This window comes from Clinocottus analis, unplaced genomic scaffold (assembly GCF_023055335.1).
Source record: "Clinocottus analis isolate CAN_PGR_092001 unplaced genomic scaffold, fCliAna1.0.p SCAF_4, whole genome shotgun sequence".
NCBI classification, from domain to species: domain Eukaryota; kingdom Metazoa; phylum Chordata; class Actinopteri; order Perciformes; family Cottidae; genus Clinocottus; species Clinocottus analis.
In genome coordinates this window covers 16,516,514-16,543,047 of record NW_027176153.1, presented here as the reverse complement: position 1 = coordinate 16,543,047, position 26,534 = coordinate 16,516,514, and the positions used below count along the sequence as shown (strand labels likewise).

General features: G+C 44.1%; 1 protein-coding gene across 1 annotated transcript in view; it reads right to left on the bottom strand.

Annotated features, from left to right (window-relative positions):
* The window catches only part of znf385a (zinc finger protein 385A), a 50,266-nt gene extending 24,577 nt beyond the window's left edge, over nucleotides 1-25,689 (bottom strand). Inside the window, exon 1 of the mRNA XM_068598201.1 lies at nucleotides 25,261-25,689. Coding sequence (XP_068454302.1) covers nucleotides 25,261-25,270 — 10 coding nt within the window. The 5' untranslated portion in view covers nucleotides 25,271-25,689. The remainder of the gene's footprint in view (nucleotides 1-25,260) is intronic.
* Between the last annotated feature and the right edge of the window lie 845 nt (nucleotides 25,690-26,534).

Sequence of the window (26,534 nt, the reverse complement as noted above, 5' to 3'; positions counted from 1 at the left end):
AAAATAGAAAGAGACGGATAAAAATAACTACTTTAATTGAATAACTTATGACAGCCTGCAACATGTTTCCTAGAATCAAAAAGAACAATCCACCATAATTGCCCTGCAAAGCAATTATTGCTCTGCATACAAAACACAACTATCTGACGCCCCAGTGGGATATATAATCTCTAAACTGGGAGAAAAGCATTTGGGGCCATTAAGTACATTGGAATGATCACTGTGGACACACATTATGTTTTTGGAGCCAAGACTGTAACGCCAAAGTGCAGCTGCACTGCTGTGCACAAATGCTGTGGGGTTTCTGGGTTTTGTAGAATTCACATCAAGGAAGCATTTTATTATACTAAAACATTCACATCAGATGAAGCAGGAATGTTAAAGAGAAGAGAAGAACACCATGAGGCTGTAAGGATTTCTCTTATCCCCTGCCTCTCCTCTCCTCTCATCTGCAGCTTCATGATAATGAGTTTCATCTCAGCATGTGTTGCTTTATGTCATCCTGCCTCGTGCACTAGAGTCGGATCACTTAGCGATGTCCAAATATGGAATGAATGAATCATGAGCTCTGATCCCCCTACTCACGTCTGACACATGCTCTTGGCTTTGACTGCATCCAACATGCTGTTTGAGCAGATTTTCACACGAGTTGAGAAACAGTCACTGTAAGGGTATCCTACCACCTGTATACACACAAACACCCGCGGCACAATGTCAGTGTTTAATTCTCCTTTAAACGTATGCAAGGCTGTTCTAATGATACACGGTTCCCTATTCTCGTCTTCGCTCCCACCTGCCTTCTCTCCCTCTCTTTCTTATCCCTCCTCGTCTCCTCTTTAACCTCTGTCGAGGATGATAGTGATGGGGCCCACACAGCAAAACTCAGCCTCACCAAGCGCTTGGATTAAGCCTCTTAATATCCGCAACTGGATTTCTGTGGCTTTCAAATTCCCTGGAGACTTAAAGCTTTGCCGTTCTCCTTTTTGGTATTGCTCTAAGCTACTCTCTCGCTCCATTACTTGCTGTCCCTCGCTCTGCTCCCTGCTTCAACTCGCTTCTACCTGCTCCCACACTATCACATGGTAATTTGAGCATTATTTGACACCTCTGCATTTTCATCAAGCTTTATGTCAACTGAATTTGATCAGAGAAAATAATATGGCTGCCGCATGGAGGAATACGGTGGAAGCACAATATGATGTTCCTAAAGTTTGGATTAGAGAGAGCGGGAGCGAAAGAGATTGACTTAGTCAGATTGAGAGAAAGTGCTGTCTCAGCTGAAGCCCAGCTGCCTTCTGCTGCGCATCTGTGGGCCTCGAGGTGGAGAGCACCGCATCATTACCTCTGGGTGGGCATTACATGTTTTCCAATGAACAACCACAAATATATAAATGAATACACATGTACGAATGCAGAAACCCATGCTCACAAACACAAGCATTTTCAAACCATGAGAAACAAGTGCCTGATCGTTTTTCAGCTGGTGGATTATCCTTGTCTCATCATCTCAGGCTGACTCAGCGCTATTAAACACTGTCAAACAAAAAACATTTACGTATACATATTGTTCCTAATTCAGAAGTTTCAAACCTAATTTATAAATATGCGGTCACAAAAATAAATTCAGAATTACAAACATCCAGTTTACTCTGGCAGTCTTTTAAGCTGAGCTCCTCCTAAATGCTGTTTGGTATGATGGGGGAGGATGGGAGCTCCTGCAACTGCTCTCTCCTCTTCTACCTCTATAACTGATGAAGGCAGCTCCTCCTCTGGGGTTTCACCACCAACAACATGCACGCTTCCTCTTGACTGAATTTACTATGACAGTATGCCACATGTTGATACATGGCCTTTGTTCGTTTCGGTGGCTTTTTGTGCAGGAATGTGTGTGTGTGTGCGTTTTGTTTTGAAGGAGTGCCTCTGTTGACGCTGCACAGTAGTGTTTGCAGCTCCCCAGAGAGTCTGCACTTGAACATAAAGACTGATGCTGGCACTGGGTCAGCCAACGTCTGGCAGGCAGATAAGAAGAGAGAGTGGCTGACCGTGGAACATAACTTGTCCCTGCAGCAGCTCGAGGAGCTGAGATCTAAGGAAGGTGCATGAGGACCAGAGAGAAGAGGCAGAGGAGTGGTTGTCCTTGGGGCAAAGATGCAATCTGCCCCATCAGGGATACTGTGTGCGTGTGTGTGTGTGTGTGCGTGTGTGCACATGTGTGCACATAAATCTGAATGTGACTGCTTTCTTTTTCCAGCGTATAATTACCCCATTAATTTAAACCTCCCTTTTGGGAGCTGCCCACACTGTAAATCAAACAAATCGCTGCATGGAGCAGGAGTTTGCCTGTGTGCCCTGTTTTTGTGCGTAATGTGTGTTGGAGCAGTGTGTGTGAGTGCATTATTTGTATGGGCTCCCACCAGACTCTACTTTGCACAATGAAAAAAGAATTGCATGAGAGCCAGAGCTAATACAACAATAAGCTGTAAGTGTTTTCTTATATATGTTTGAAAAAATAATAATAATAAAAACCACAGCCAACGTTCACACTATTGCTACCACAAGCACATCTGTAAAGGGAGTGCTGAATGAATTCTTTGATTTGTCAACAAATGATTAATTAACATCAACAAGCAAAATGATACCTGCTCCTCAAATGTGAGGATTTCTCTCTTTTATACAATTGTAATTTAAGACCTTCAGTCAAACATAACCAGCAATTTCAAGGCATAACTTTGACCTAAAGGACACTGTGATGGACACTTTTCTCTATTATCTGATTAACGCTGGTTGAAACCATTACAAACAGATATGAATTACTGTCACAGAGAAAAGAGCTGGTCCATAACACTGTCTTTGCTCGAATCCCTTTTCTCTGTTCTTCTTATAGCTACTAGATTTCAGACAGAATTGTGCTTGTTACACTCAAACTTGGTGGAGTGAGCGGATTCAAAGGTCTGGACCCAGGCAACCCTAGACGTGCTTTTGAGACCCGATCTGTGTGAGTGTCTGTGTGCCACAAAGTGACAGACAGGCCAGTCTGGAAGAGCTGAGAGGACTTGGACAGTGATTTAGATGTCGTTAAACCCTCTGACACGCCAGGAATCCTACCAGACTCGCTGGGGTCATAATCTGTGCTTGTAGACGGCCTGAGGGACACCACCAGGGGGCTTTCTGTTGCAGACAGTGGCTTGTGTTAAGTGTGTCTGTGCATAAGTTTTTAGGGTTATAGCTTTGCCATTTTGAGCTTGGACCTCGAAAATAAAGACATCTTTGGTAAAAGTAAAGGTTTGGGTTCTGCTTTTTTTTTAATGAGGGGCAGGGAATGTCACTTTCTTATTAATAAGGAATCTCCCAAGCGTGTAAGTATTGTGTGTACCACTAACGCCGACACGAAACCGACAAAACCCTTTTTCTCGTTCCTTTGGTGTTAATCCATTTTAGTTTCAAAACATGTTCACACCCTCCAGATAAAGTAAAGTAAGAAAGAAAGACAAAGGTCAAAACAGGCAGGTAGAGACGGGAGAGAATTAACGATGAAAACTGGTGCAGTATAGACCAAGTATAGAGGGCTAAAATTAGAGCGCAGGCTGGAGAAAGATCAAAAGCGAGAGGGACTGATTCTCCAATTTGGAATAATTTGCCAGCCTGCATGGTCCTGATACATCTGCTATTGGCCACATCCTCGTCTCTACTTGGTAATGGGAATATGCACGTACAGACACACAGCGACAAATCCAGAAAGTCCTTTCTTATGGATGTAAATAACACGTAAAGTGTTTCCGTACCTGTCTCCAGCCTCATGCAATAATTATGATTTATTGATGTATCAGGATGATTGTGAAAAACACAAGCAATTTCAAATGGTTTCAAAAGAATCAACCACAAGATCCGTCAACCAAAATATTTACATCAACCAAAGGGAGTTAAGAATAAATGAAAGGCAATGTACTGTTTTGTAAATTATAAAATATTTTCTCACAAATACATTACGTAGTCGTGATGCACTTTCAGGATTGCGTTCTCTTCAGTGAATGTCTAACTCTAGAAACTGAAGCTCCATGGGGTGTTTTCCTTGTTTGCGGTGCAGAACAAAAAGCTGTTTCTAGAATCTAGGCTAAGAGAATCTTTTCATGTCTTGAGATTATCTAAGAGGCTGTGTCGGTTGTGCCACACTGTGTTCAGCCTTCTTTCCCATGGGCGTTGGGTGCATTCAGGGGAGAACAATGGGAGCAGGGGAGTTGGCACCAAGCATGCTGGACAGACACAGATGTGCCAGGGTTGTTGGCAGCGGAGGCAGAGAGGAGGAGGAGGTAACAGTCAGGCTGCCAACTTGCCTTTCTGCCGGGCCGTGAAGCAGGCACCTGCCCTCCACATGGCCCAGAGGGGAGGGTGACATCCGTGTATAGTGCTGCTGATATGTTTGATGTGGGAATACTACAGACAGAAGATTGAGTAGAATCTAATGCATTCCATTTCTGTCTGTAATATAAGATAATTCTAGATTAGATAACACAGGATCCGATTGGGATCGACAAAATGAAATGACAAGTAAGATATATTTTTGACATTTCAAAGTTTTGTGCAACGCAGAAGCTTAAGTGATTATCTGTGCAATGTTCAAAATGTGCTTTATCGACTTAGTGTGTGCGGCGCATTGAGATTGAGATAACTGCTGGCTCTAAATCCTGAGAAAACCTGACCTCGGCTTATGTATATATTATTGAAGGAACTTTGAATCAGTGAGGTGATTTAAAGAGGCCAAGGGCTCTGGCTGTCTCTGTCTCTGTCTCTGTCTCTCTCTCTCTCTCTCTCTCTCTCTCTTTCTCTGTCATAACCATCGAGGAGGACACTTCCCCTAAACTACTTATTAGTAATACAGTGTCTGTGCTCAGGTGAAGCTGTCAGACGTATTATTTCTTTTACCCCTTCTGGTCTGCTGTTTTATATGGGTTGAAGTGTATGTGACAAATGACTGGCCATCTGTCTGTCTGTCTGTCTGCATTTCCACAACCATCTCTCTCTCATCTCGGTCTCATTCGCTCCTTGTCTCCCTCATGATCAGCCCAGTGTGTATTCTGCGCTAAACACAGCTGTGCCCAGGCCTACACATATAGCCAATTCCTTTCAGCAGTGGAGGCACCGGGTACACAGAATGAAAATTTGGTCATTCAGTATTCCCTTCCAGTGTTGGGCTCAGCAGGACTGTGTGCCTCCTTTTCACCTCACCAAAAAGTACAATCAACAGGATCACAAGCCCAACCAAAAGCACTGCACAAAGAAAAAGAAACTGACAGGTCGCTCTGTCTTTATACTGTTTTCCACCATGAAGCAGTCTTGCCTCCACATATATGCACACACTCTCGAGCCGTATGCCTCACCTGTCACCTCACGATCCTGCAGCACAAAACGCTATGCAGGTCATAAGCCCTGAGTGTTTGTCTGGCTGCTGTATCCTCTGCTGCTTAGCCTCCTGGAAGCTCTCTTTACAGACAGCTGTGGCAGCGGCAGCAGCAGCAGCCTTCCACCAGATAGCTGCCTCCGCCTCTGCTCGGAATGAATTATGAACTCGCAGCCTCTGACTCGCAGGTAATGATGTGCTTCATCAGAGAGCGCACAGAGGCTCGGGAGTCACACAGCCAGCACAGATGCGCGCAAAGAGACCCACAACCAGAATTTGTCCACAAGAGTGTGCTGCTGAGACATCCTCCCCTCCCCCCCTGTAATCTTCAAAGCACTCACTTCCCAATCTTTTTCTGGAACCATGAAAATGAACGTGAAATATAAGAAATGTACGTTCCTATTGAACTTTATCGTCCCCATCTTTTTTTAAATCATGGTTTGCTAATATTTAGCTTCCTATTAAAGGTTAATACATGCACACAATGTAGGTGGATGCAGATAACGATCTGTTTGATTTGCTGCCTGGAACTGCTGGTGTTACACTTTAATGGGAGGATTATGGAACGCGAGGAAAGCTGAAACTTGTTTACTTGCTTCAAATGCCAGTTGGCTTCTCGGTCTGCATTCATGTTGCATGTAAGGTATGTGTGTGAGTGCCTGTGTGTATGCCAGGCATTGTAAACAGGTTATAAGTAATACACCAGTCACTGCTCAAGACTTCGGCACCGTGCTAGGTATTAGTCAGAACATGTCTCGGTCCTTGATCCAAATATGCACTGCGATGAGATGTATGAACACACACACTCACACAAATAATCCTTTACTGTACAGTGCTGTGTCAGTTTCTGAATGACATGTTTTAGCCTTAGTACACAGGCAACATGTTTATGTCTGTGTGCATGTTTCTGCATCAGTAGCAGGGGGTTAAACTTTCCCCTCTAATTGTAGGTACAACAGGTAGGTACCAATTTGGAGAACAGCAATTTTACTAATTGTATTATACTGTAAGGTAAGTAAAGTACAGACTGCAGAGTGTGGCTGGGATTTGAAGCAGCAACAACAAAAAGTTCAAACAAAGTTAAAAAAATAAATTTAAAAAAAAGCTTCCAATCAATGATCAAATCACACACATAGTTTACAATTTTAGGTAAAAGAAAAACCAAAGTATGGGTTCATTATCCCCATCATTGCACATCGCACACACACACACACACACACACACACACACAAACACACACACCTACACACACACACACACACACCAAAAAAATCAATCTTTTGCGATCTGATCAGAGAACTTAATTCCAGACAACTCCATTTCAAGAACAGCCTTTCTTCCAAAAGATATTACATTTAATAACCATCACCGCATGCACCAGCGCTTCATATACACGCTACACAGATAAGACAGGGTAAACCTTCCATATATTCCAAAAGGGGAGTATTGTGGATAATGACAGAGTGGGTGAGGTAGTAATGACACCCTAGTCAGATAATATGACAGTGATAGGCCCCAAAAAGCCCCCCAAAAGATCCTAACTTGATCTCTTCTAAGTAACTAAACCAAGGCTGGGACAATTTAATTGTTAGTCGGTCTCTTTGGTAGACACAGAGGAACTGACTGGGGATTTCAAGAGAGACAGAGAGAAGAAAGATGGGAGCTAAGGGATGAGGTATGATGCTAAAATAATGGGATGGAATGAGAGTGAAGACAGCCTGCCTGTAATGCCAACGCATACCTTGCCTGTCAACCATCTATACTCCACAATAGACAGTGTCCAGAATACAAACTAGGGCCACTGCACGTGTTTGAGCTACAGAAGCAGATGCACACCCCTTTAATCCTTCAGATAAATCTCCTGCTGGCTCCTCGTCTGGCAGCAACTGAACTTTTGGAGGCTGTTGGCTTTTGTTACTTTGTGTGGTTATGGACTGTGTGCTGGTAGAACACACAAACGCAGAGACATGCACATACATGCACACGGATCTAGTGAAGTGATTTCTCTTTGTGACCTCCCTGATTCATGCTGGAGAAATGTTGCAGCGCTGTGATCAGCTTTGCGAAGCCAAATCCTGGCTCAATATTTTCACCTTCCTTTTTAACACTGGGTCAGTATTATCTATCCATCCAAGGGGAGTACATGTGGGCTGGTAAAATGAGACAGCTATATTCCCTCTGACAGGACTGATCTCCTGGTCCACCTTAAATCAATGGCAGCTCTGATGATGATGATACTTTGGTAGAGTAGTCGTGTGTTGGGCATCTTGTTCCAACTTGCACCAGCCCATTCAGGAGAGGATTAATGGACTTAATGAAATATGTCTGAATTGGCCTGATCTCATTACATTCCAATGTGATATTTATCTCTAAAGCACATAACCTGATGAAACTGTGCCATATAATTAAGTTTGAGCATCAGCACAGGCACAACATGATTTTGCACAGTCTGTGTATGTGTTTGCGAGCGTAGGTGTGTGTGTGTGTGTGTGTGTGTGTGTGTGTGTGTGTGTGTGTGTGTGTATGTGTGCGTGTGTGTGTGCGTGTGTGTGTGTGTGTGTGTGTGTGTGTGTGTGTGTGTGTGTGGTGACGGAGAGTGTTAGTGCTGTTTTGAGGTCAGTAATGACAGACAAATAGCTGTCAGGGCTAATGGGAGGAGACAGCCAGGGATGATGGGAACACACAGAACAGCGCAACTCAACACAGTCCGACTGTGGAGACAAGGCATACAACGCTGCTACAGTGTTCACACAGAGAGGGTCACAATGAGAGCATAAAGCAAACACACAAATATGCACAAACATACACCCCTGTGTGGGCACTGGCAGTCATTCTCTAACCTATCCCTATTTGATATAACCTTACATTTAATATAAACCTGGGCCTTTAAAGAAATAGTGCATTAAAAATAGATGACTCTCTTTTAAATACTCACTGTCTGGTAACTAAAAAGATTGTAGCTATCTTTTTCCTACATGACTGCAGCAGCAGGAGGCAGGAAAATGCATCCTGCTGTGGTGCCGAGTGACATGAGATGTTTCTATGGACATTTGATTGACTTTTGCTGTGACTCACTGTTGGAATACTGCTTTGACATTAAGCCGACAATATAAGCTGCCATCCTTAGCAAAGGACTAATTCACAGGTGTGAAGTATTTGATATGCACATTTTTTTTAGTGGATTGTAATTATTTTTAGTTTCCACACTTATGACAACCTCGGGAGCATTGAGGTAGCGGCTACACACAAACAAAAAACATGTATGTTCACACATTGTATGGGTGAAATAACTCCTTCTCCTTTGTCTTCTTTTAAATTCCCGGCCGTCTGTCTTCTTTCTTTCTCAGGTTTCCATCTTTTCATGTATTTTCCTTTTTGTAATGGATGCTCCTGCCTTGGCCGAGGGCCAGTCAGGTGTGTAAGATGATCACAGAACTGTCCAGTGGATATGTGTCTGAATGTTTTCTGGCTGTAGGCGATGTCTGAGTCAGTGATGGATAGACTGTTGGACGAGGAGGAACCGAAGCTTTGCTTTGGTGTATCTGTTGAAAGACAGTGATCCGCTGCAGCGGAGGGACATTAGACTTATGGCACGGGAAGAAAGAGGAGGGAAAATGCTGTCTATATATCATAGCACTGCAGCGGGGAACAGAGGAACAAAGAGATGGAGGGAGAAAACCAGAAAGAGCGAGAGAGGAAAAGAAAAAGGACAAGGTGACATTTTTTGCATGAGAAGGCAAAACAGCAGAGCATACCCTTTCTGCTTCTCTCCACCTGTCCTCTGATGTCCAGCGTTTTCCTCTCTGCAGCCTCTTCCAATCCACTCCCTGCCACCCAGCTCCCTCCCAAACCCACATTTCTCTTCCATCTCCACTCTTCTTCTCTTGTTCAAGGCGGCGGTCACACCCAGGTGAAACAATAGCCAGCAACCTTATTCCCATGCTCCTCCCAGAAACCTGCGCCCTCAGGTATGGAATTCTATCACTTATTCACAATCTGGTGGATCAACCCAAATGCACTTCGGGGAATGACAACAAAGGCTCCAGATTATCTCTGTGATTAGACCCCCCCCCCCGCCGCCCATCCGCTCGAGAGAAAAGGAGGCAAACATGAGGGCTTGGTAAACGGGGGTTTAGGGGCTGTAGGAAAATAATATATGTGCTCTTTGAAGAACAGAAACCACAATGTATCCCCATGCCCAGTGTTTGGCAGTCCATTTCATTGACTTCCATTCTCCAAGGAGGTTAGAGGGCAATATGCCATCAGCCTAATAGAGTGGGGGAGGAGACTTTATGTGGTTGACGACCACTGCTTTCATTTCAGTGATGCAGTGTGTCTATGAATATGGAGTAACCCGACAAACGAGCATGTCCTCTAACATGATGCTCTCTGTTCATCCTTAGGCAATCCAACCATAGCCCAATCTCTGTAAGTGCTTGGGGGTCTCTTCTGTAATGTCACTTGTCATTGGTGTGACCACAAATGACACTTTTGCTTAAATCAGCATCCATCACCTCCCCCTGCAAAGAACCTCTGGCAGCTGGAGAGGTGTGCGCACTCCGAGAATCAGGGCGAGCCACCGCCAATGTTTAAAGGTTAAAACAATATCTGAAATGTAAAACGCTGTGTGTGTCGAGATTGTGCGTCGACATATTGTAATCGAGAGTTTGTAAATGGAACACACACACACACACACCGATTTCCACCCATAGATGCTAATTCCCCTGGCGTAGCTCATTAAATGAAAAAGGGAAACCTCCTTGAACCAGACCTAAGCTCATTTGTCAAAGTAGAGAGCAGTGTTTTTCCCCTGTTGTCTCGTACATAGAAGCTAAGTCAAGAGCAAGCTTTATGCTATTTCATACCTCCGCCCACCTTCAAGTTCAGCTGAAGCGTATTCAGCATATTTTTCCATGATCGCAAGTGATGCATTATTCAGTGAGCTCTGGTTGATCTTGGCTGCAATAAAGTCGTGGTCTAAAGACACGTGGACATGAACTCACACACGCGCACACACATACAAATACACAAACTTGCATTCTCCAGTGTTGATACATGATGAATAAAAAAGGAAGAGAGCATCTATGAGTCACACCGCCATAGAGAGATCTTGAACAAAGCGCACCGTGGATGAAAGGAGCTCTGGGCTTTTGAAAAGCTCTCCAAAGCAGCATGGTAATGAGAGTAATGAGGATATCAGACAAACGTGGTGCAATATGCTTGTTAAATGTGACAGCTGAATTACATCAGAGGTTCGTCCCTGGGAAGCAAAACACAGCTGAAGCGAATGTTCTCTGCCATGGCCGAACCTCACACTGATATTCATGTGATGTTCACACTCATAACCTACAACAGGCACACCTGGCGATACGCAACACTTGTCCACAGCCGGAGGGTCATGGATCGCATAACTTCACAGGGAGTTAGAGGGCAATTCCACAGAATGCATGCATCAAAATAAGTTAAGTTGTCACAAGGGCTACTCAGCCTGCGCAATGTCTTCTTTGGCTAAGTCTCTTTTGAGTCCCCCAACTTCATGGAAGTGAAACATCAAACCACTGAAGTAAAGCAATAGTTGGTTACTTTGTAAAATATACTCTTTTTTTTGCTTTGTGGTTGAGAGTTGGACGAGAAAATGAAACCCCCTTTGTGTCATGAACACAGGGTTCCGGTCAGAGCGGGTTAGCTTAGCACAAAGACTGAACAATGGGGAAACTTTGCTTCGTCAAATGGTAACAAAATCAGCTCTGTGAAACTTATTAATAAACATGTTAGGCTATATCTTGCTACTTCAATTTCAGTAATTTGCCATTTTCCAAGTTTTAATTATATGATTATATCTTGTCTCTGAACTGTTGCCAGGCAACCAGCACCGACTCCAGCAACTCACTGGTGCGGACGATTTTTTTTTATTGATTAAACAAACCAAATATAATGTGTTAGCTTTGCTAGCCGGGCTAGCTAAGCTGCACTAACTGGCTGTCGCATTTTAAACTAAACCGATATGAAAACGGTATCAACTGCCTCAACTAACTCTCAGCTGAAAAGCAAATAAATCTAATTTCCAAAAATGTCTAACTCTTCTTTTCACCCTGAGCACATAGCTATCATTGAATCCTGTGCCCTCTGATTAAGTGTTTGCAAACACACAGTAACTACAGCAGGTAAGTGCCTTTCAGTAGGAGGACAAATAACAGTTCTTGCCGGTAAATCTTATATTTTGTATGCAGGCATGCATCGGGGTTATGCCCTTATAACCCTGTAGATGACCTTGTGCTCTGAATGGAGAACTGAACGAATACAAATTAGTGTTTAATGTGTACGTCTGTATGGAGGAGGCTCATTGGACACTGAAACGGATGGAGAAAGATTGTGAAAGGTGAATAGGAGAGAGTGCTGAGTTGAAATAATCTATTTTTGTTTGTCAGATGATTCAGGGAGCCTGTACCCTCATGCACCCTGCCAGTTCTCCTCCTCCTCCTCCTCCTCCTCCTCCTCCTCCCCATCCTCTTCCTCCTTTTCCTCCTCCTACTCACTATCATTAACACCAGCAGCACCAATATTTGGTGGCTTGGTTTTTCCAAAGACCGGAGAGAAGATGGAGGACGGGGTAGAAAAGAGAAACGGTGGACAAGGAGTGTTTCCAGAAATGGTAAAGAGAAAGAGTTCAATACTCTGGCTTAGGTGCAGCCCGGGCCTCATTGTTATTATGATTTATTTTTTAATGAGCAGCGCTGCCCTCCCCTCTGCCGTACAAAGGCCTGATTGAATCTGGCGTTCCATTAGCATGTTAAAAGAGGCCCAGCTTCATCCGTGAGCTGCTGACTGACAGTGGATATCATCTCTGTAATTGCTCGGTATACTGGAGCCAGAGCCAGAGCCAGAGAGAGAGAGAGAGAGAGAGAGAGAGAGAGAGAGAGAGAGAGAGAGAGAGAGAGAGAGAGAGAGAGAGAGAGGCTGTTGAAGAAGGAGGGAGGAGGGAGTTGAGGAAAGATAGTGAGGGAGGGATTAGGATTTTCTCTTTTTAAAAGGGGGGGTGGTAAAGGAACCAAGCTATCTCTGTATATCTCAATTTGGTACGGATGGGACCCCATGCAGAGAGCTGGGAATAGTCTGTTTGAATATGTTTGTTTTCTTTAAAGCTGTACTTACAGCCCGAGCTACTTATCAAAGTGACAACAGTGGTAATGTTTCATAACAGAAACCCTTCATGTACAGAAGCCGTTATACAAGGAAAATATGTTGCACACTTTTTATATATGATATGAATGTGCCGGCCCAAGTAAAGTGCATGAGAGATTCTGGATATGCCGCTGTTTTATAACAACGTGACACTGTACCTGACACCTTCATGTGACAGCGTGATTTTGCTCTTCTTGTCAACTCTGCTCATCTCATGCCATGCTCTCTCCCCTCACCACCTCTGTGTACATGATGTTTTAGCTTTTTCTTTCACATCGTTCTCCAACTCTTTCACATCTATTTCTTCCTCCCTGCATCACTGAGCACCCCCTCCATCGCCTTTACTCTTCTCTTACTCTGTTCCTATTCTCTTTATCTTCCTCTCTTTTTTGTGTCCCTCTCTCTCTCTCTCTCTCTCTTTCTCTGCAGTAAATGGTAATTGAACAAACAGTGTGGTGGAGGAGAGCTGCAGAAAAGATGGTTATCCTAACTCCACATCCTAAATTAGCCCCCCTCCCCCTCTGTCCTCCTCTGCTCCACTGTGACAGTGTTACATGCATGCAGTCCCACAGCATTGTCAGCCCTGTGTATTAATATTGCTCGACAGCCCAATGGTACCATGGAGAGAGAGAGAGAGAGTGTGTGTGTGTGTGTGTGTGTGTGTGTGTGTGTGTGTGTGTGATGTGCAGCGGCAGCACATTTTCGTGACAATGAAAGATAGAACATAGAAGTACTCACATCCCAAATCTGCCCAACACTGCAAAAAGGAAGTTCACTCTTCCAGATATCCTTTGAATGAAAAGCAATATAGCGCAGCAACAAGTGTGGGCAATAGGGCTTCCACATCAGAAAACGCAATGCACAAAGCACAATATGTTACAATATGTTAAGTATAGACTGGACAGACTTAATAATGTCATAATTAATCCAGGCTATCACAGATGCATTTCAATAGGAATGTACTTTATGTAGACACACACCTTAAAAGTCTTCGCAGATACTTTTCTTCAGAATATTGTTTTTTATGCCAGGTCCTGCTATGTGTATGTATTGTTTAAATCAGGCACACATTCAGCTCAGTTGATAAACTAAAACAATATTTTGTTTCTCGTTGGTGTTTGAAATCAGAGCCAGAGCACCGTTGGACAATAAATATGAAAAGTGTAATTCCGTTGTGCAGAGGCTAAGTGGTCAATCAGTTTCATATGCAGTAAAGCCAGAAGAGTACTCCAAAAAAAGGGTAATCCACAAAGAAAAAGAAGTCAACGCAAGAAGAAAAGGTATCAGTATTTAGTCAGACAGTCATAATTTAGAATGACAACCATATGACCCTCATATGTTTTTCATCATGGCAGAGATAATACAAATCATCAACAATGCAGGACCACTATTGAAATATACGTTGACTTTACGTGTTTTTATCCTGTGTCATGCTTCAATTGTATGCATAACTTGTTAATTGTATGTGTTGTTTGCAGTGTTCATGGTGTGTGTTGTTTGTTTTATATGAATATTTGACATTTAAGTGATTTAGATTCAATTCAATACTTTATTTACATATCAACGTGATTGACTGAAATGTGTCTTGGTGAGCTGACTGAAACGAGACAGAGAAAGACAAACATAGTAACGCCACTCCCATAAAGTGCATAATGGATTTAACAAAGTATGAAACAGAAGTGGATCATTTTATTTTATGGCAGCATAAAAACAAACTAAACCAAATACCAGAAGTAAACCTTAACACATCACATTCCTTCCCTAGTTAACTTTGGCGCCAAAAACTGGAGGACTATCAAGTCAATATCAATATTAGTATCAATACACAAGAAGAATGCAAAGGAGCATGGGCACAAAAGAGCGATTAGATTCATGAAAACATCTTTAGGTTAATCCGCATCTCCCTTTCATACATCTATCTTTTCTCTTTAACACGGATGTAGAATTGTTTCCATTGTAAGTGTCATATCGTATCAGCATCAAATACTATGTGCATTCAAACACACATGCGCACAGCCCATAGTCCTCCTCTCCACCCCGCAGGCGCCCCCTCCTCCGCTAACACACCATGAAATCTCCAACACTCACAACACATTTACATGACATTAGCGCTGAAGTGCTATAAAATTGGTGCCTGAATAGCAACTGCAGAGATACATTGTTTGCATGCATTTGCGTACTTGCGATAGCAAAGCACGTCCGGAGTTTCAGCACACGTTTACATCCTGCGAATTGTCTAAAACATCCTTTTACCAGTGGCCCGTAAAATGGAGAATATTAATGTGTCTGAGAGAATGAATTCTACATTTGAGTTGAGATTAAAGTCAAGTCCCCTCACCTGATTGTAATGATCTCCTGTGGTCTCCCGTCTGTTTCTGTGGGATTAGCATGGTAATCATGGAGCATGTTGACACACACTGTTAGTCAGATTGATGTGCTTGTGTGATTGGTGCAGAGCTACTCAGTTTTACACACACCGACTGACTGCATTAGCCACTTGCTATTAATCTGAGACTTAATGGCTTTCCCCAACGATGTTGTTTCCATGCACAATGTTTTATTCAAATGCTTGCTGGGTCCGTTGTTAAAGTGTTGAGATCTATCACTGTTACTTTCCCTTACACAAATGCTCTATCCAAATCAATGTAGCTGCGTGTGAGTTTATCACCAGCAATTATTCTCCAAGCCTTCTCTTGTCTAGTCTCGGACGAAGCAAATGGAACATGTCAGAGTTTCAGACTCAATGAATATTGATGCAGCCCCTAAAGCAATGGTGTCATGTATGTTTATATGTTGGTGAAAGTGTTCAAAGAAGAGGACAAAGAGGGCGAACTGGAAGACTGGCTTGTATATGCAGTGAAACAAACAGCCGCAGGAGACAAGCATTTCCATTTCCCTCCCCGTTTTTGGCCCAGTTGCTAGGATTTAGAAAATGTGTACTGTGCTTAAATGTCACACTCACACCATATCAAAGGCTGCAACGGTATTGGAGTCTAGATGTGACCAAGTCTGTGTACAGCCATGAATTCAAAGTTAAATATTGGTTTGTTTATATCTTTAGCCTTACTCTCGATGTTCTTATTTTTAACGTGTGGCACATGTAGCCAAATAACCAAAGGCACTGTGGCCGGAACTCTAAGCCATGACGTTGCATTATTCAGTTTGCATGCTGGTACATGTCCCTGCGCATGTGGACAGAGCACTGACACTGTGCTGGAAAGCCTTCGTGATGCCCGACAGTGTGCGTTAGCCGCTGCTCCACTGCTGCGAAAAGGACAGACAGATGTGACGCTACAGTGACGACGACAACAAACCATCATGTAGCCCTTCCTGTTTCTGCCCTGCGTGCTGCACGTGTCCAACGCCCACCCCCTATACTCTCATCTCCCTCCTTCTCCCTCCGTCCTGCTACCAGAGTCTCAGACTGCGGCAGCGCAGGGCAGTGAATCGGAAAATACAGTGATTGTTTCTGACGAAAATAGAGGGGGCCCTGTGAGGAGATGCTAAAAGAGAGGGGGGGAAATAGAGAGGGAGAAAGGAAGAGGGATTCAAAGGATCATAGAGTTAATAGAGAAGAAGTGGAGAGAGAAAGACAGAACATTAGAGGAAACCATTTCCAAAGGCTACACAGGCTCAGGGGAGACTTGTAGAGAGTAACAGCTCTGAAAACTCCTGATTCTGTGTATTTTCATGCGTGAGACGGTAAGAGAAAGGAAAAGGGGCAAAGAGAGAGAGAGTGAGCAAGAGCTGGGCTCCACCATAAAGAGTCTCACCTTGTTCTGCACCATGCACACACAGCACCCCAGCTGTCTTCCAGCTTTGCTCTCTTTCTCCATCAGGGCCGGAGGATGCATCATTCATGAGCAGGGACATATTTGGCTGCGTCATCTCATCACATAAGTGTCAATAACTTTTTCCGACTTTGCCTTTACTCGGTCAGCAAGTGGACTGGATGCACAGCAAACGTGCAGTGATAAATTGCTCTTTTGCAGGACGCTGCTTAACAGCGGTTGGTGACAAATAAAACTAGATCATTACAAATTGTGGCACTAACAAAATTAATGATATTAAACACTTTTAACACAAGTTAAATGTATGCTTGTCATAATGACACTATATAACAAAATTAAATCCACTATTAAGACATTAATAGGATGCAGATGTTCCCTTTGATCTTGAAAGCAAGACACAGTCTTTTCGAAACGAATACTTTAATATTCATTATACTGTAGCTGTTGAAAGAGAGCAAGCAACCACATGCAGAGAGCGTAATATGAAAGGGTAATTATCTAAGAACTGTCGTGTCCTGCCCCTAGCACCCTTTTTGCCCGACCTGTCCTTTTCCCTGAGTGCCTGTGTGTCGCAGCCTGCTGTCAGGCTGCCTGCTGTGAAGGTCACCCTCCCTGCAGCTATGGATTACACAGGCGAGCACAGTCAGGCAGAATACGATATTGCCCTTGAGGGGAGGTCTGAGGGCTAGACAGAGACGAACCCTGTGGAACTTCTAGACCCCACCGGGACCAGCCAGTATGATAACGTAGACAAGTGATGAAATGTAGAAGGGTAGAAAGGAGCAAAAGAGGCACAGCAACAGGAAATGTACAAATATAATTATCTTTATATCTATTGGTTTGTCAATATATACATCTATATTTCTATATATCTATTGTGGGGCATGTGGAAGGATCTCCATTTCAGTGTATGTGGCTGCTGGGTGCCATATGCTAACCACTAAAGTCTATGAAAAGAATGAAACCTTCAGACATCAGAGCAGGCTTGATGGGCCAACAACACTCCCAGCAGACACAAGAGGGAATCTAATCCCATAGTCTTCATCATGTGATATGAAAGAGCCATCAAAAGAGCATTCTTCCCTCTGGTTTTTAGCCCGAATTCAAAGGGAGGGAATGTCACCTTTTATCCTGCAAAATGGTGCAATGAGGGTCACTTTTTCTTGGAGTGGGACCGGAGCCATTTGACAACAGCTCTCTCTGGAGTCATGCCACTGTTTAGAGGTCAGAAGAGACAAAACAATCCAGGCACGCACATACACACAGATTCACTTCGCAGATCCCGTTGTTCTTTGCTAGCTTGATTTTCCCGCTGTGACCTTAATATGTTCTGTCTTGAGTATGAGTGCCCACCGGGCAGCGGATACACCTCGAGGGAAAAGACTGACAGGATGTTTGAGCATGAGGTACATGTGGGTTCGAGCATATGTGAGAGAAAGACAGACAGAGATTGAATGAGAAAGAAAAAAGGAGGGTGAGGATTGAGACACAACGTGCATGTATGTGTGCATGGGGTGTGAGTGTGTGATTCTCAAGTGAGCATGCAGCTATGTTCCCGTTTAAGCAGAGGAGACATGAAGGGGAGAAGCCGAGGCTGAAAGGACTGGACGCCGGGCCACCAATAAAAGCAAAAGAACACAAGCTGTCTCCCTGCCGGCTAATCCTCTAATGAAGATTTGTGGCGGTGGTTGGCTGGTGATTATTGGCCCAGCCAGACACAAAAACCATCTTCAGTGCGACTGTAAATACAATCTCTCACATTTACGCAAGCCATCACTGGCACAAATGAGAAAATTTAGGATGGAGGGAGAGGCACTGCTGTTCCATTGTATATGGTTACTGCCGCGCTGTGACGTGCTGTCATACTCCTGATGCTACTGTAATAACCAATCCCATTACGAGCCCAAATATTAACTGACATAATTCAGATGTGAAGTCACTTCTGTTTACGTTGTTTTTACTGTCTCAATGGACCAATTGCACAGATACCAACTGTGCTCATTTTATGGAAATGCTTATTTCCATCCATCTTCTCTGCCTCTGATTTGTTACATTTCATCCGTGCTCTTTTGAACCACATTACCAGCTATTGTCAGAGTTCCACTGTTAGCTGAGAGCTGCGTTGAAGCAGGAGTTTATACATCCGTGTATTGTATTGACTGCTGCTGCACGAGGAGACACTGACAGCGGGGGTTTAAAAAGTCAGTCCAGGCTACAACCTCCACACTTGGATTGTCAGATTCCACAAGCATACAAATCGCTTCACTAACAGTGCATAAGAACTGACCTTGAAGGAAACCAAGAGCCCAAAATACAACATGTGACAGCAACAAGATACAAACATAGCAACATACAGTTAATGGATGAGCTCAGATACCACATTACCTGTGTGTCCCTTACAGCCTGCTAATCCACACCTCTGGCACCTCACCCTCTTGATCCTCCTATTCTCCTCCCCCACCACCCCCAGGCAGGTGCAGGGAGCTGTGGTGCAGGTCCTAGCAGAGCCCCATCTCCTGTTTCTCGCTCTCTCTTTTTTCTCTCTTAGGGGTAGTGGCGCTTGTTCAGGGAAGAACTTGTGTGTGGACAGGTGTGCATACCAGACGCCTGCACTAAGCCCTGCGCCATGAGATCCTGACTACCTGCTAGCGAGGTTTCCCTAAACCCCGCTTGCTAGCTGCATGCAGTTGCTGTGAGGGGGAAAGATGCCCCAGAGGGCAGGTCTGAGCTCAAGCTGCTGCCACCGTTATATCACCGAGCTTGTCTTCATCCATTCATCCACGATACACACCATCACATTGGGACCGATTTAGTTGGCAGAGGGAAGGCGTTAGAGATAGAGATTTAGGCTATTTTGAGCTGTTCATGTAACGTTAAGGATTAAATCTAGCTCAAGGCTTCTTGGAAGCAAACGCTAGTACTACTCATTCAGTCTGTGCGCCGGCAACCCTGTGGTAGTAAGGTGAGAGCTGTTTGGATGGATGAGGTCACAGAGTGAGGAGATGTCCTTGTGGCAATAAGTAGGTTCCGGCTGTGACTTTCCCAAGAGTGTGCCAGATATACCGCTCACATTTCCTCTTTGCATGAGTCAGATGATACAGAGAGACTACAGCTCAATGCATTGCTGATGGACGGAAGCATCTATTCCACCCCGGTGGCCATCTTTAACCGAAAGATCGTCACTCTGTTTGCTCATTTCCTCGTTTCCTCTCTGCCTTCATCCCTTCAGTGTTCCCTTGAGTCTCTCTCTCTTCCTACACTTCTCGTTCAATCCCGCTCTCCTCTCCTATTCTTTGGTTGCTTCATCAACTTCCTCCTCCTCCTCCTCCTTCTTAGCCATGCCCCTATGAATTGACCTTGCTGCATCTCAAGGAGAATTGATTTTTCTTTGGTCTTCGTGTGAAACCTATATCTCAACAGCACTCAGAGGAATTTCCTCTTCCTCCCAGAGCTGGATGGAGCTAATTTTCTTTCATGAGGACACTTTTGACTCCATTTTATCTGTCTGCCTCTCTCTCTCGCTCTCTTCCCCTCTTCCCCCTCCTCTTTTACCCCTCTTCTCTTCTGAGCACACAGAAATAGAGCACGCATGATTAATGCAACATCTATCGACGCCAAACGTTAGCTTTGCTCAACCTTTTTCTGCTCTGCTGCTGTTCGGGAAATTGAGATTCATGCCCCTTCAACTGCTGTTACTAAATGATCAAGATAATTGATCAATGAAACAGTTTGGATTTTAAAAATTTGATGAGCAGACAAGAGAAATCACAAGGGCTGTATATGACATTGACATGTACCTCTTATTTCAAGAATCTGACATATGGTATAGTATACCACTTTGCCATTTCAAGTCCAGCAGCAGCAGATTTTTTAATTCAATACTACAAAATGTTAAAATGTGACTGGACAAAATGACAGTGTACCGAAAAGTGGTTGAGCGCTTTGAAGCAGAGCTGACTTGTTCAGTTCACCTCCACTCATGCATTGTTGGTATCTGGTAATATATCTTTTATGTCAGTATTTCAGTCATATTTCAGTATCATTTATGTCACAGTTATGTCACTGCACTCTAAAATATATTTCTGTTTAATGACAAGAAAAAAAGAAGGTTATGCACACTTGAGTATAATGCAAGCTTTGAATAATAGAGCCAGACTTTTAGACTGACAACTTTTTGTCACGAGGTAATCTGACACTGTGTGGGCAAAGAGCACCTTCACGGAAGGACATATAGGAAATAAAGTCATTAGTTCTCAAGATCTAAGTGCATGGGAAGCCCTGAGGAACAACATGTCACCAAACATTAACAAAATAAAAGGCAAATGATTCTCAAGATATCAATAAGAAATATCATAATATAACTGCAGAGTGTAAGTAATGCAAAGGCAAAGAAAAGCATATAATGGCACTAGAGAGCTGCAATGTGAAACACCATCTTTCCACTTTGTGATCAAAGTGACTGTTGAAGCATACAAAACATTTTCCAGGCTTTATCTCCCAGGTGTCTTGTAGCCTCGAGATCCCCAGTAAGTTTTCAGCCGGGCTGCCTTCGTGAATGCACTAACGTGACACCATAATCACAGACAGGTGGATTTCTTTGCTTCACGGAGCAACAGCAGTAGACTGTTGGTGCCGGCAGGTGCCGGCACTGGTGTGTGTCGCATAAACTGCGCGTTTTATCCGAGTGTATGCAAGTATCATGTACGCATTCAGTGTGTGGTAAAAAGAAGTAAAGACCTCATCAGTGTAATTCACTTAATTAAACCATGCGTGCTCTTGCACCATTCTAGCTTTTTACTATTTAGTGAATGGTCTTTGACAGAGAGGGCACTGCAGTGAGGCCAATGAAGCAGTGGGAGTCAGAGCAGAACAGACACATCCACCTCCCTCTGCTCTGCAGTGTTACACATACTTATGGGCCACACACATACAGAGACGCACTCAAAGACACAATAGGTTGCCTTCCTACCAGTCCAATAACAGCCCTATTCATTAGAGTCTCTTACCGATGATATTGACAACCTGCTGACACACAGTCACTCCAGCATAAACAAATGGAGCAGTATAGAAGAGCAACTGAGGGAGGGGAAGAGACCTGTTATAGTGGCTCTTTGACTGAGGAGTCCACTCCGCAAACCAGGGGAGAGCAATACTTGGAGGAAAAAGAAAAAAAAACTTCACATACATAGACCTGCATCATCTTCTTTCTCAGACAGATACACACACCTACACACACACACCTACAAACACACACGCACACACACACACACACACACACACACACACACACACACACACACACACACACACACACACACACACACACACACACACACACACATTCACTTCACACATAGTATAGATTCTCCCCTTCAATGAGTGTCACATTAATCTTGCATCCTAGGCCACTCCCGAAGTATGTCTTCTAGACTAATTACAATTATGGGAATATGTCTTCCTCGATGATTGCCGTGCCACGTAGAGGAGTTATTGAAAGGTGAACTGGGTCAAGTGCAGTGAACTTTCTCACCATCACACAGCACTGGGTCTCAGCCATCCCTCAGCTAAAACAATTTAGCTGTGAGTTTGCAGATTGATTTAGTGAGATTCAGCCTTCACAGGTGCTAATCACATATGCATGTTTATATCTCAGAGTCGCCAAAGCATTAAGCAGTAGCCATGCATAGTTTGTTCAGCATGTTTAACTGCAGAATTATCGGGTTTTCGCTGCACAAAAGCATCCCAGTTATATCTTGGATAATCAAACAAAGCCGAACGAAACAAAGTGTACCATGCATACCAAATATCTGGCTCATTAAGAAATAACAATTACTGTGTCACTTTGACCTAAACAAAGAGAGCAAAGCGGTCATGGGGAAAATGGGTGGAAACTGCTGATGTGTTCAAAGCCTCATTCGCCTGTGTAACCAGGTGAGTATGTGCAGGCTGTATGAGGGAGGGGGCTGGAGAGCTCGCTGAATGGAATGAGCAATAGCTATGCAGACAGGTCAACATGAGACAGATTTTATGAAGACAGATGAGGCCGGAGTGGGCACACAAACACAAAGACAAAGAGACGGATAGACTGCATGGGCCTGCACTCAGGAGGTCAGCTCGGACTCAAACAGACAGGACAGATGAGACGAACAACATCCAAACATGAACTGATTCTGATTGAGGCTCCCCTAAAAAAAACTTTGAGATGAAGCGAACAAAGTGGAATGTCCCAGGAAAGCTTGTCACATTGTCACCATGCAGCATTTTGGGTTGCAGTGATGGGGAAGACACTTCTTATCTAAGAGCAGATTCCAAACCAGGGGCTCCCTCCAGGCATCACTGCGCTGAAAGCGTAGGGGGATTTCTTTGACAACATGGTGGCTGATCACAATGACGACGCAGTCAATGGAGAGGCTGTACGTCAACGAGACTATCACGTTCTCTATTAGCCAGCCATTCATCTCCGGCTGCTTGGCTATGTTCTCTGTCAAGATAGCACACACACACACACACACACACACACACATGTTAATACACAAACAGCATCAGCAGCAGTCCCCTACCCCTAACTTGGTGCAGAGCCCATGTCAGGCAGAGAGCTAAGCTGGCTGCCCGCAGCTCACTCTACAGCGTAACCATACATCCATTGCCATTATCAGCATCAGGGCTGTCATCGCTATCACAGCGGCCAAAGACCTGTGCCAGGGGCCCGGATTGCCTACCAAGCGAGTTACCATGGACTTGTGAATACAACGTCAAGGACAGAGCCACACTGGGAACGGTTGTTTGCTCAAGGTCATACAAAACAAAGGATAGAAAAAGACTAATAGCCACACAGACACAGCTTACACGAGTGTACCCACATCATATAGATATGACATTGTGTTATCTATTTGGTTTTAATTATATATATATATAGATTGCCATTTGTCAGAGATATGTTATCACAACCTTGCAGATTTATATCAGTGAGGAGAATCAAGAAATTTGCTGATTGGAGGATCAGATCAGCCGGCGTCAAAACTGTAAAGGTCATTCCAATGACATTACCCTTTTCAGAGGAGGAAAGCCAGAAATGTCAAATCGCTCAGCAGCCACATCATAACGCAAATGGAGTTGAACGTTAGGCACTGGAAAATCACAATGATCAGACAGAAATAATGGAACATATCTATCTATGTGACAACTTAATAAGGAGATGTCCAGGTAAGCTTTTTAAGGCAGTCAAAAAAGGGGGAGGAAGGGGAGGGGGGGCTAGACCATGATGTAATGAAAAACACACTGATTTGGTCTATGTGAGCTACAGTGCAGTATTCTGTTTGAACACCATTTAGTCTGCTGTAATAAATATATATATATATATATATATATATATATATATATATATATATATATATATATATATATATATATATACACATATGGGCAGTACATGCAGTCAACAATGCTTCTGCAAAGGCAGAATTCATGATTCATGCGACTGCCTCCAGAAGCACACAGAAGTCCCATTCCATGGTTTATTACTCATACCACAACTGTAGTGCTAAACAGTTAAAATAGAGGCACTGTAATAACTACCCTAAGCCCAAACCATTGCTTTGATAAGCAAGTCTACCTACTGTTAGTTATCGAGAGACAGCTGTGGTACGGCTGGGGTAAAATATCATTTACTGGAGCTGCAAGACAGTGCGTGTCTTACTGTTAAAGTACGTCAGGTAATTGCTCCCTTTGACCAGAGCACACAAGTGGAAATGTAACCAAAAGACACACTAAATGACCATGTAAAACACAAAAATAAGAACTTAGTAAGAGTTAACATTTTAACAGTCATTCCCGACAGTCATCCCCACAGACATGAACTTGACTGTCTTGCTTGGAGCATTGAGCTCACTGGAATACATATCCCTTAATGTCCCCACCTCAGACTACACGACTCCCTATAATCATTAGAGATGTCTACTTGAAAAACATGCCTGGCGGGAGAGGAGTAGAGCTGCGCCTGAATCAGCCCAGGCATGCGTTAAAACAAAGCGGCCTCTCCGGCAAAGAACATAGCAACTCACATACACACACACACACACACACACACACACACTTTACACAAATGGACACACAATAACCTCACATGTCCCACAGACATACACAAATTAGAAGTCTCTAGAGCACTTTTACAAGCCCTTCCACAGCAGCCCACCAGGACCGGCCACATCACAGCGGTAAGCGCCCATCCTCTGTATGTATGTGCAGGCTGACTATGTAGAGCAGAGAGACCACACAGAATCCACTCTCTCAGACATGCTACTGTGAGACCAGAATACTAAAGAAGAAAGTGCCGGCTGACTCAGAACAGAACAGCCCTGTATGATCACTAAAAGCTATACTGAGGACTGAATCTTTGATGGGTTTGTTTAAAAAAAATGACACTTGTGATAACCTGTTTGGTCATGTAGAAACTATCGGCTGTGTAACAAATACATGAGAAAAAAAAATACATACTTGAGGAAATTTGTCTTTAAATTAGCATTCCATCAGTTATCAGGAGGTTGGTATGAAACCAACCACTTCACCTCTTCTCACAGGACATGAGAATATGTAGCCCGGTCACATGACCAAACAAACCATAAAGACATAGTCCAGCTCCAAACACTTTGACCTTCCCTGTCATCACTCACACCTGCCATATTAATGGCACACTATTATTGTAATTACAAGCACTAACCACGATTTAAAGGTTCATCCCGGCGGTCAGTGTTGACAGATGTTTGTGTGGAATCGAAACCATCAGAGCACACTATTAATAAAGAGCTGCTGGCGGCCAAGTTTAAGTAGGGATTAGTGATCCAACAACATGATTGACCTCTCCGAAATCCCGTGCACCAAAAAGCGACAACTCACCCAAAATCATGATGTGCCTTGCCTTTGGTGTCCCTGGGTTGACAAGTGCTCCCTCACTGCCCCCTTCTTGCCTTCTTTCACCAAGGGACAAAGACTCCAAAATCTCTTTTCAGAGTTCCTCTCCACTCTCTAGAAAGAGCCAACTCAGATGGGCAGCGCTAGATGTGAAGAGAGACTGCTGCTGCTGTGCACATGCCGTCCCTTGCGCCTGCCCTCTCCAGGTAAAAAGCTGAGTGTGATTATGAGAGCGGGAGAGAGAGAGAGAGCACGAGGGTGTGTGTGTGTGTGTGTGTGTGTGTGTGTGTGTGTGTGTGTGTGTGTGTGTGTGTGTGTGTGTGTGCGTGTGTGTGTGTGTGTGTGGAGGAGGGGGTCCAGCCTTTCTGCAGTTGTGGCTCAGGTAAGCCTGAGGACTGTATGTAGAGGGTAAGTAGCCAAGAGAGGGAGAGAATGGGGAGAGGAGGGGAGGGAGGGGTGGGGGGGGGGGGGCGGTGGGGGGGGGGGGGGCGGTGGGGGGGGTCAAAGAGAGGAGGGGGAGCCTAAATTGTGACAGCCAATCATAGGGGGAGTTTACAGAGCAAAGATCTTCTTCTCCACAGCAGCCATGAGGAATTGTAGTGGTCTCCAACAAAAAGCTGACAAGCAATTTCTTCTGAACGATGTCATCTCTCAGGCAGCTTCAGAGGGAAGGGCTTCAACGCATTGTGAAGTCTGCGTTTGCTTTGGTCTCTCTCAGTACAACGCACGCTCCCTCTCACACTCTGGCTTTCTCTCCCTCTCTATGCTTCTTGTTTTTGGGGTTGGGTATAACCTAAAGGCACCTTACATGCCTCTGCTCTGATTGGTGGCAGCCCCGACCAATGGAAACACAGGCAGACACTTGTCATCATGCAGAGTGGAAGTCATGAAAGAGAGACAGAGCTTGACTGAAAATGCCTTCTCCCTCAACCACTGTGTTTCCTAAATTCTTCTCACAAATCTCCCCTTTACGAAGAGCATGATTGTCAAAACTGGTTATTGTGTCGTATACCCCCCCCCCTTCTCTGTCCTTTGACTCCATGTGTATGAAGACTTGTTAAAGGATTAACCTTTTGTGTCTGTGGCTCTGCCCTTCTCCCTTTTTCTCCTTCCAGCTCCTAACCTGCCCGGGCAAGGTTACGCATTTTATCAACCACTGTGTTTTTGTCAAAGGGATGGAATTTAGACTGGGAGTGGAGTGGGGGAGGCAAGCAAAAAGGAGAGATGAAATAGAAAGCGACAGAGCAGAGGAGGCAGAA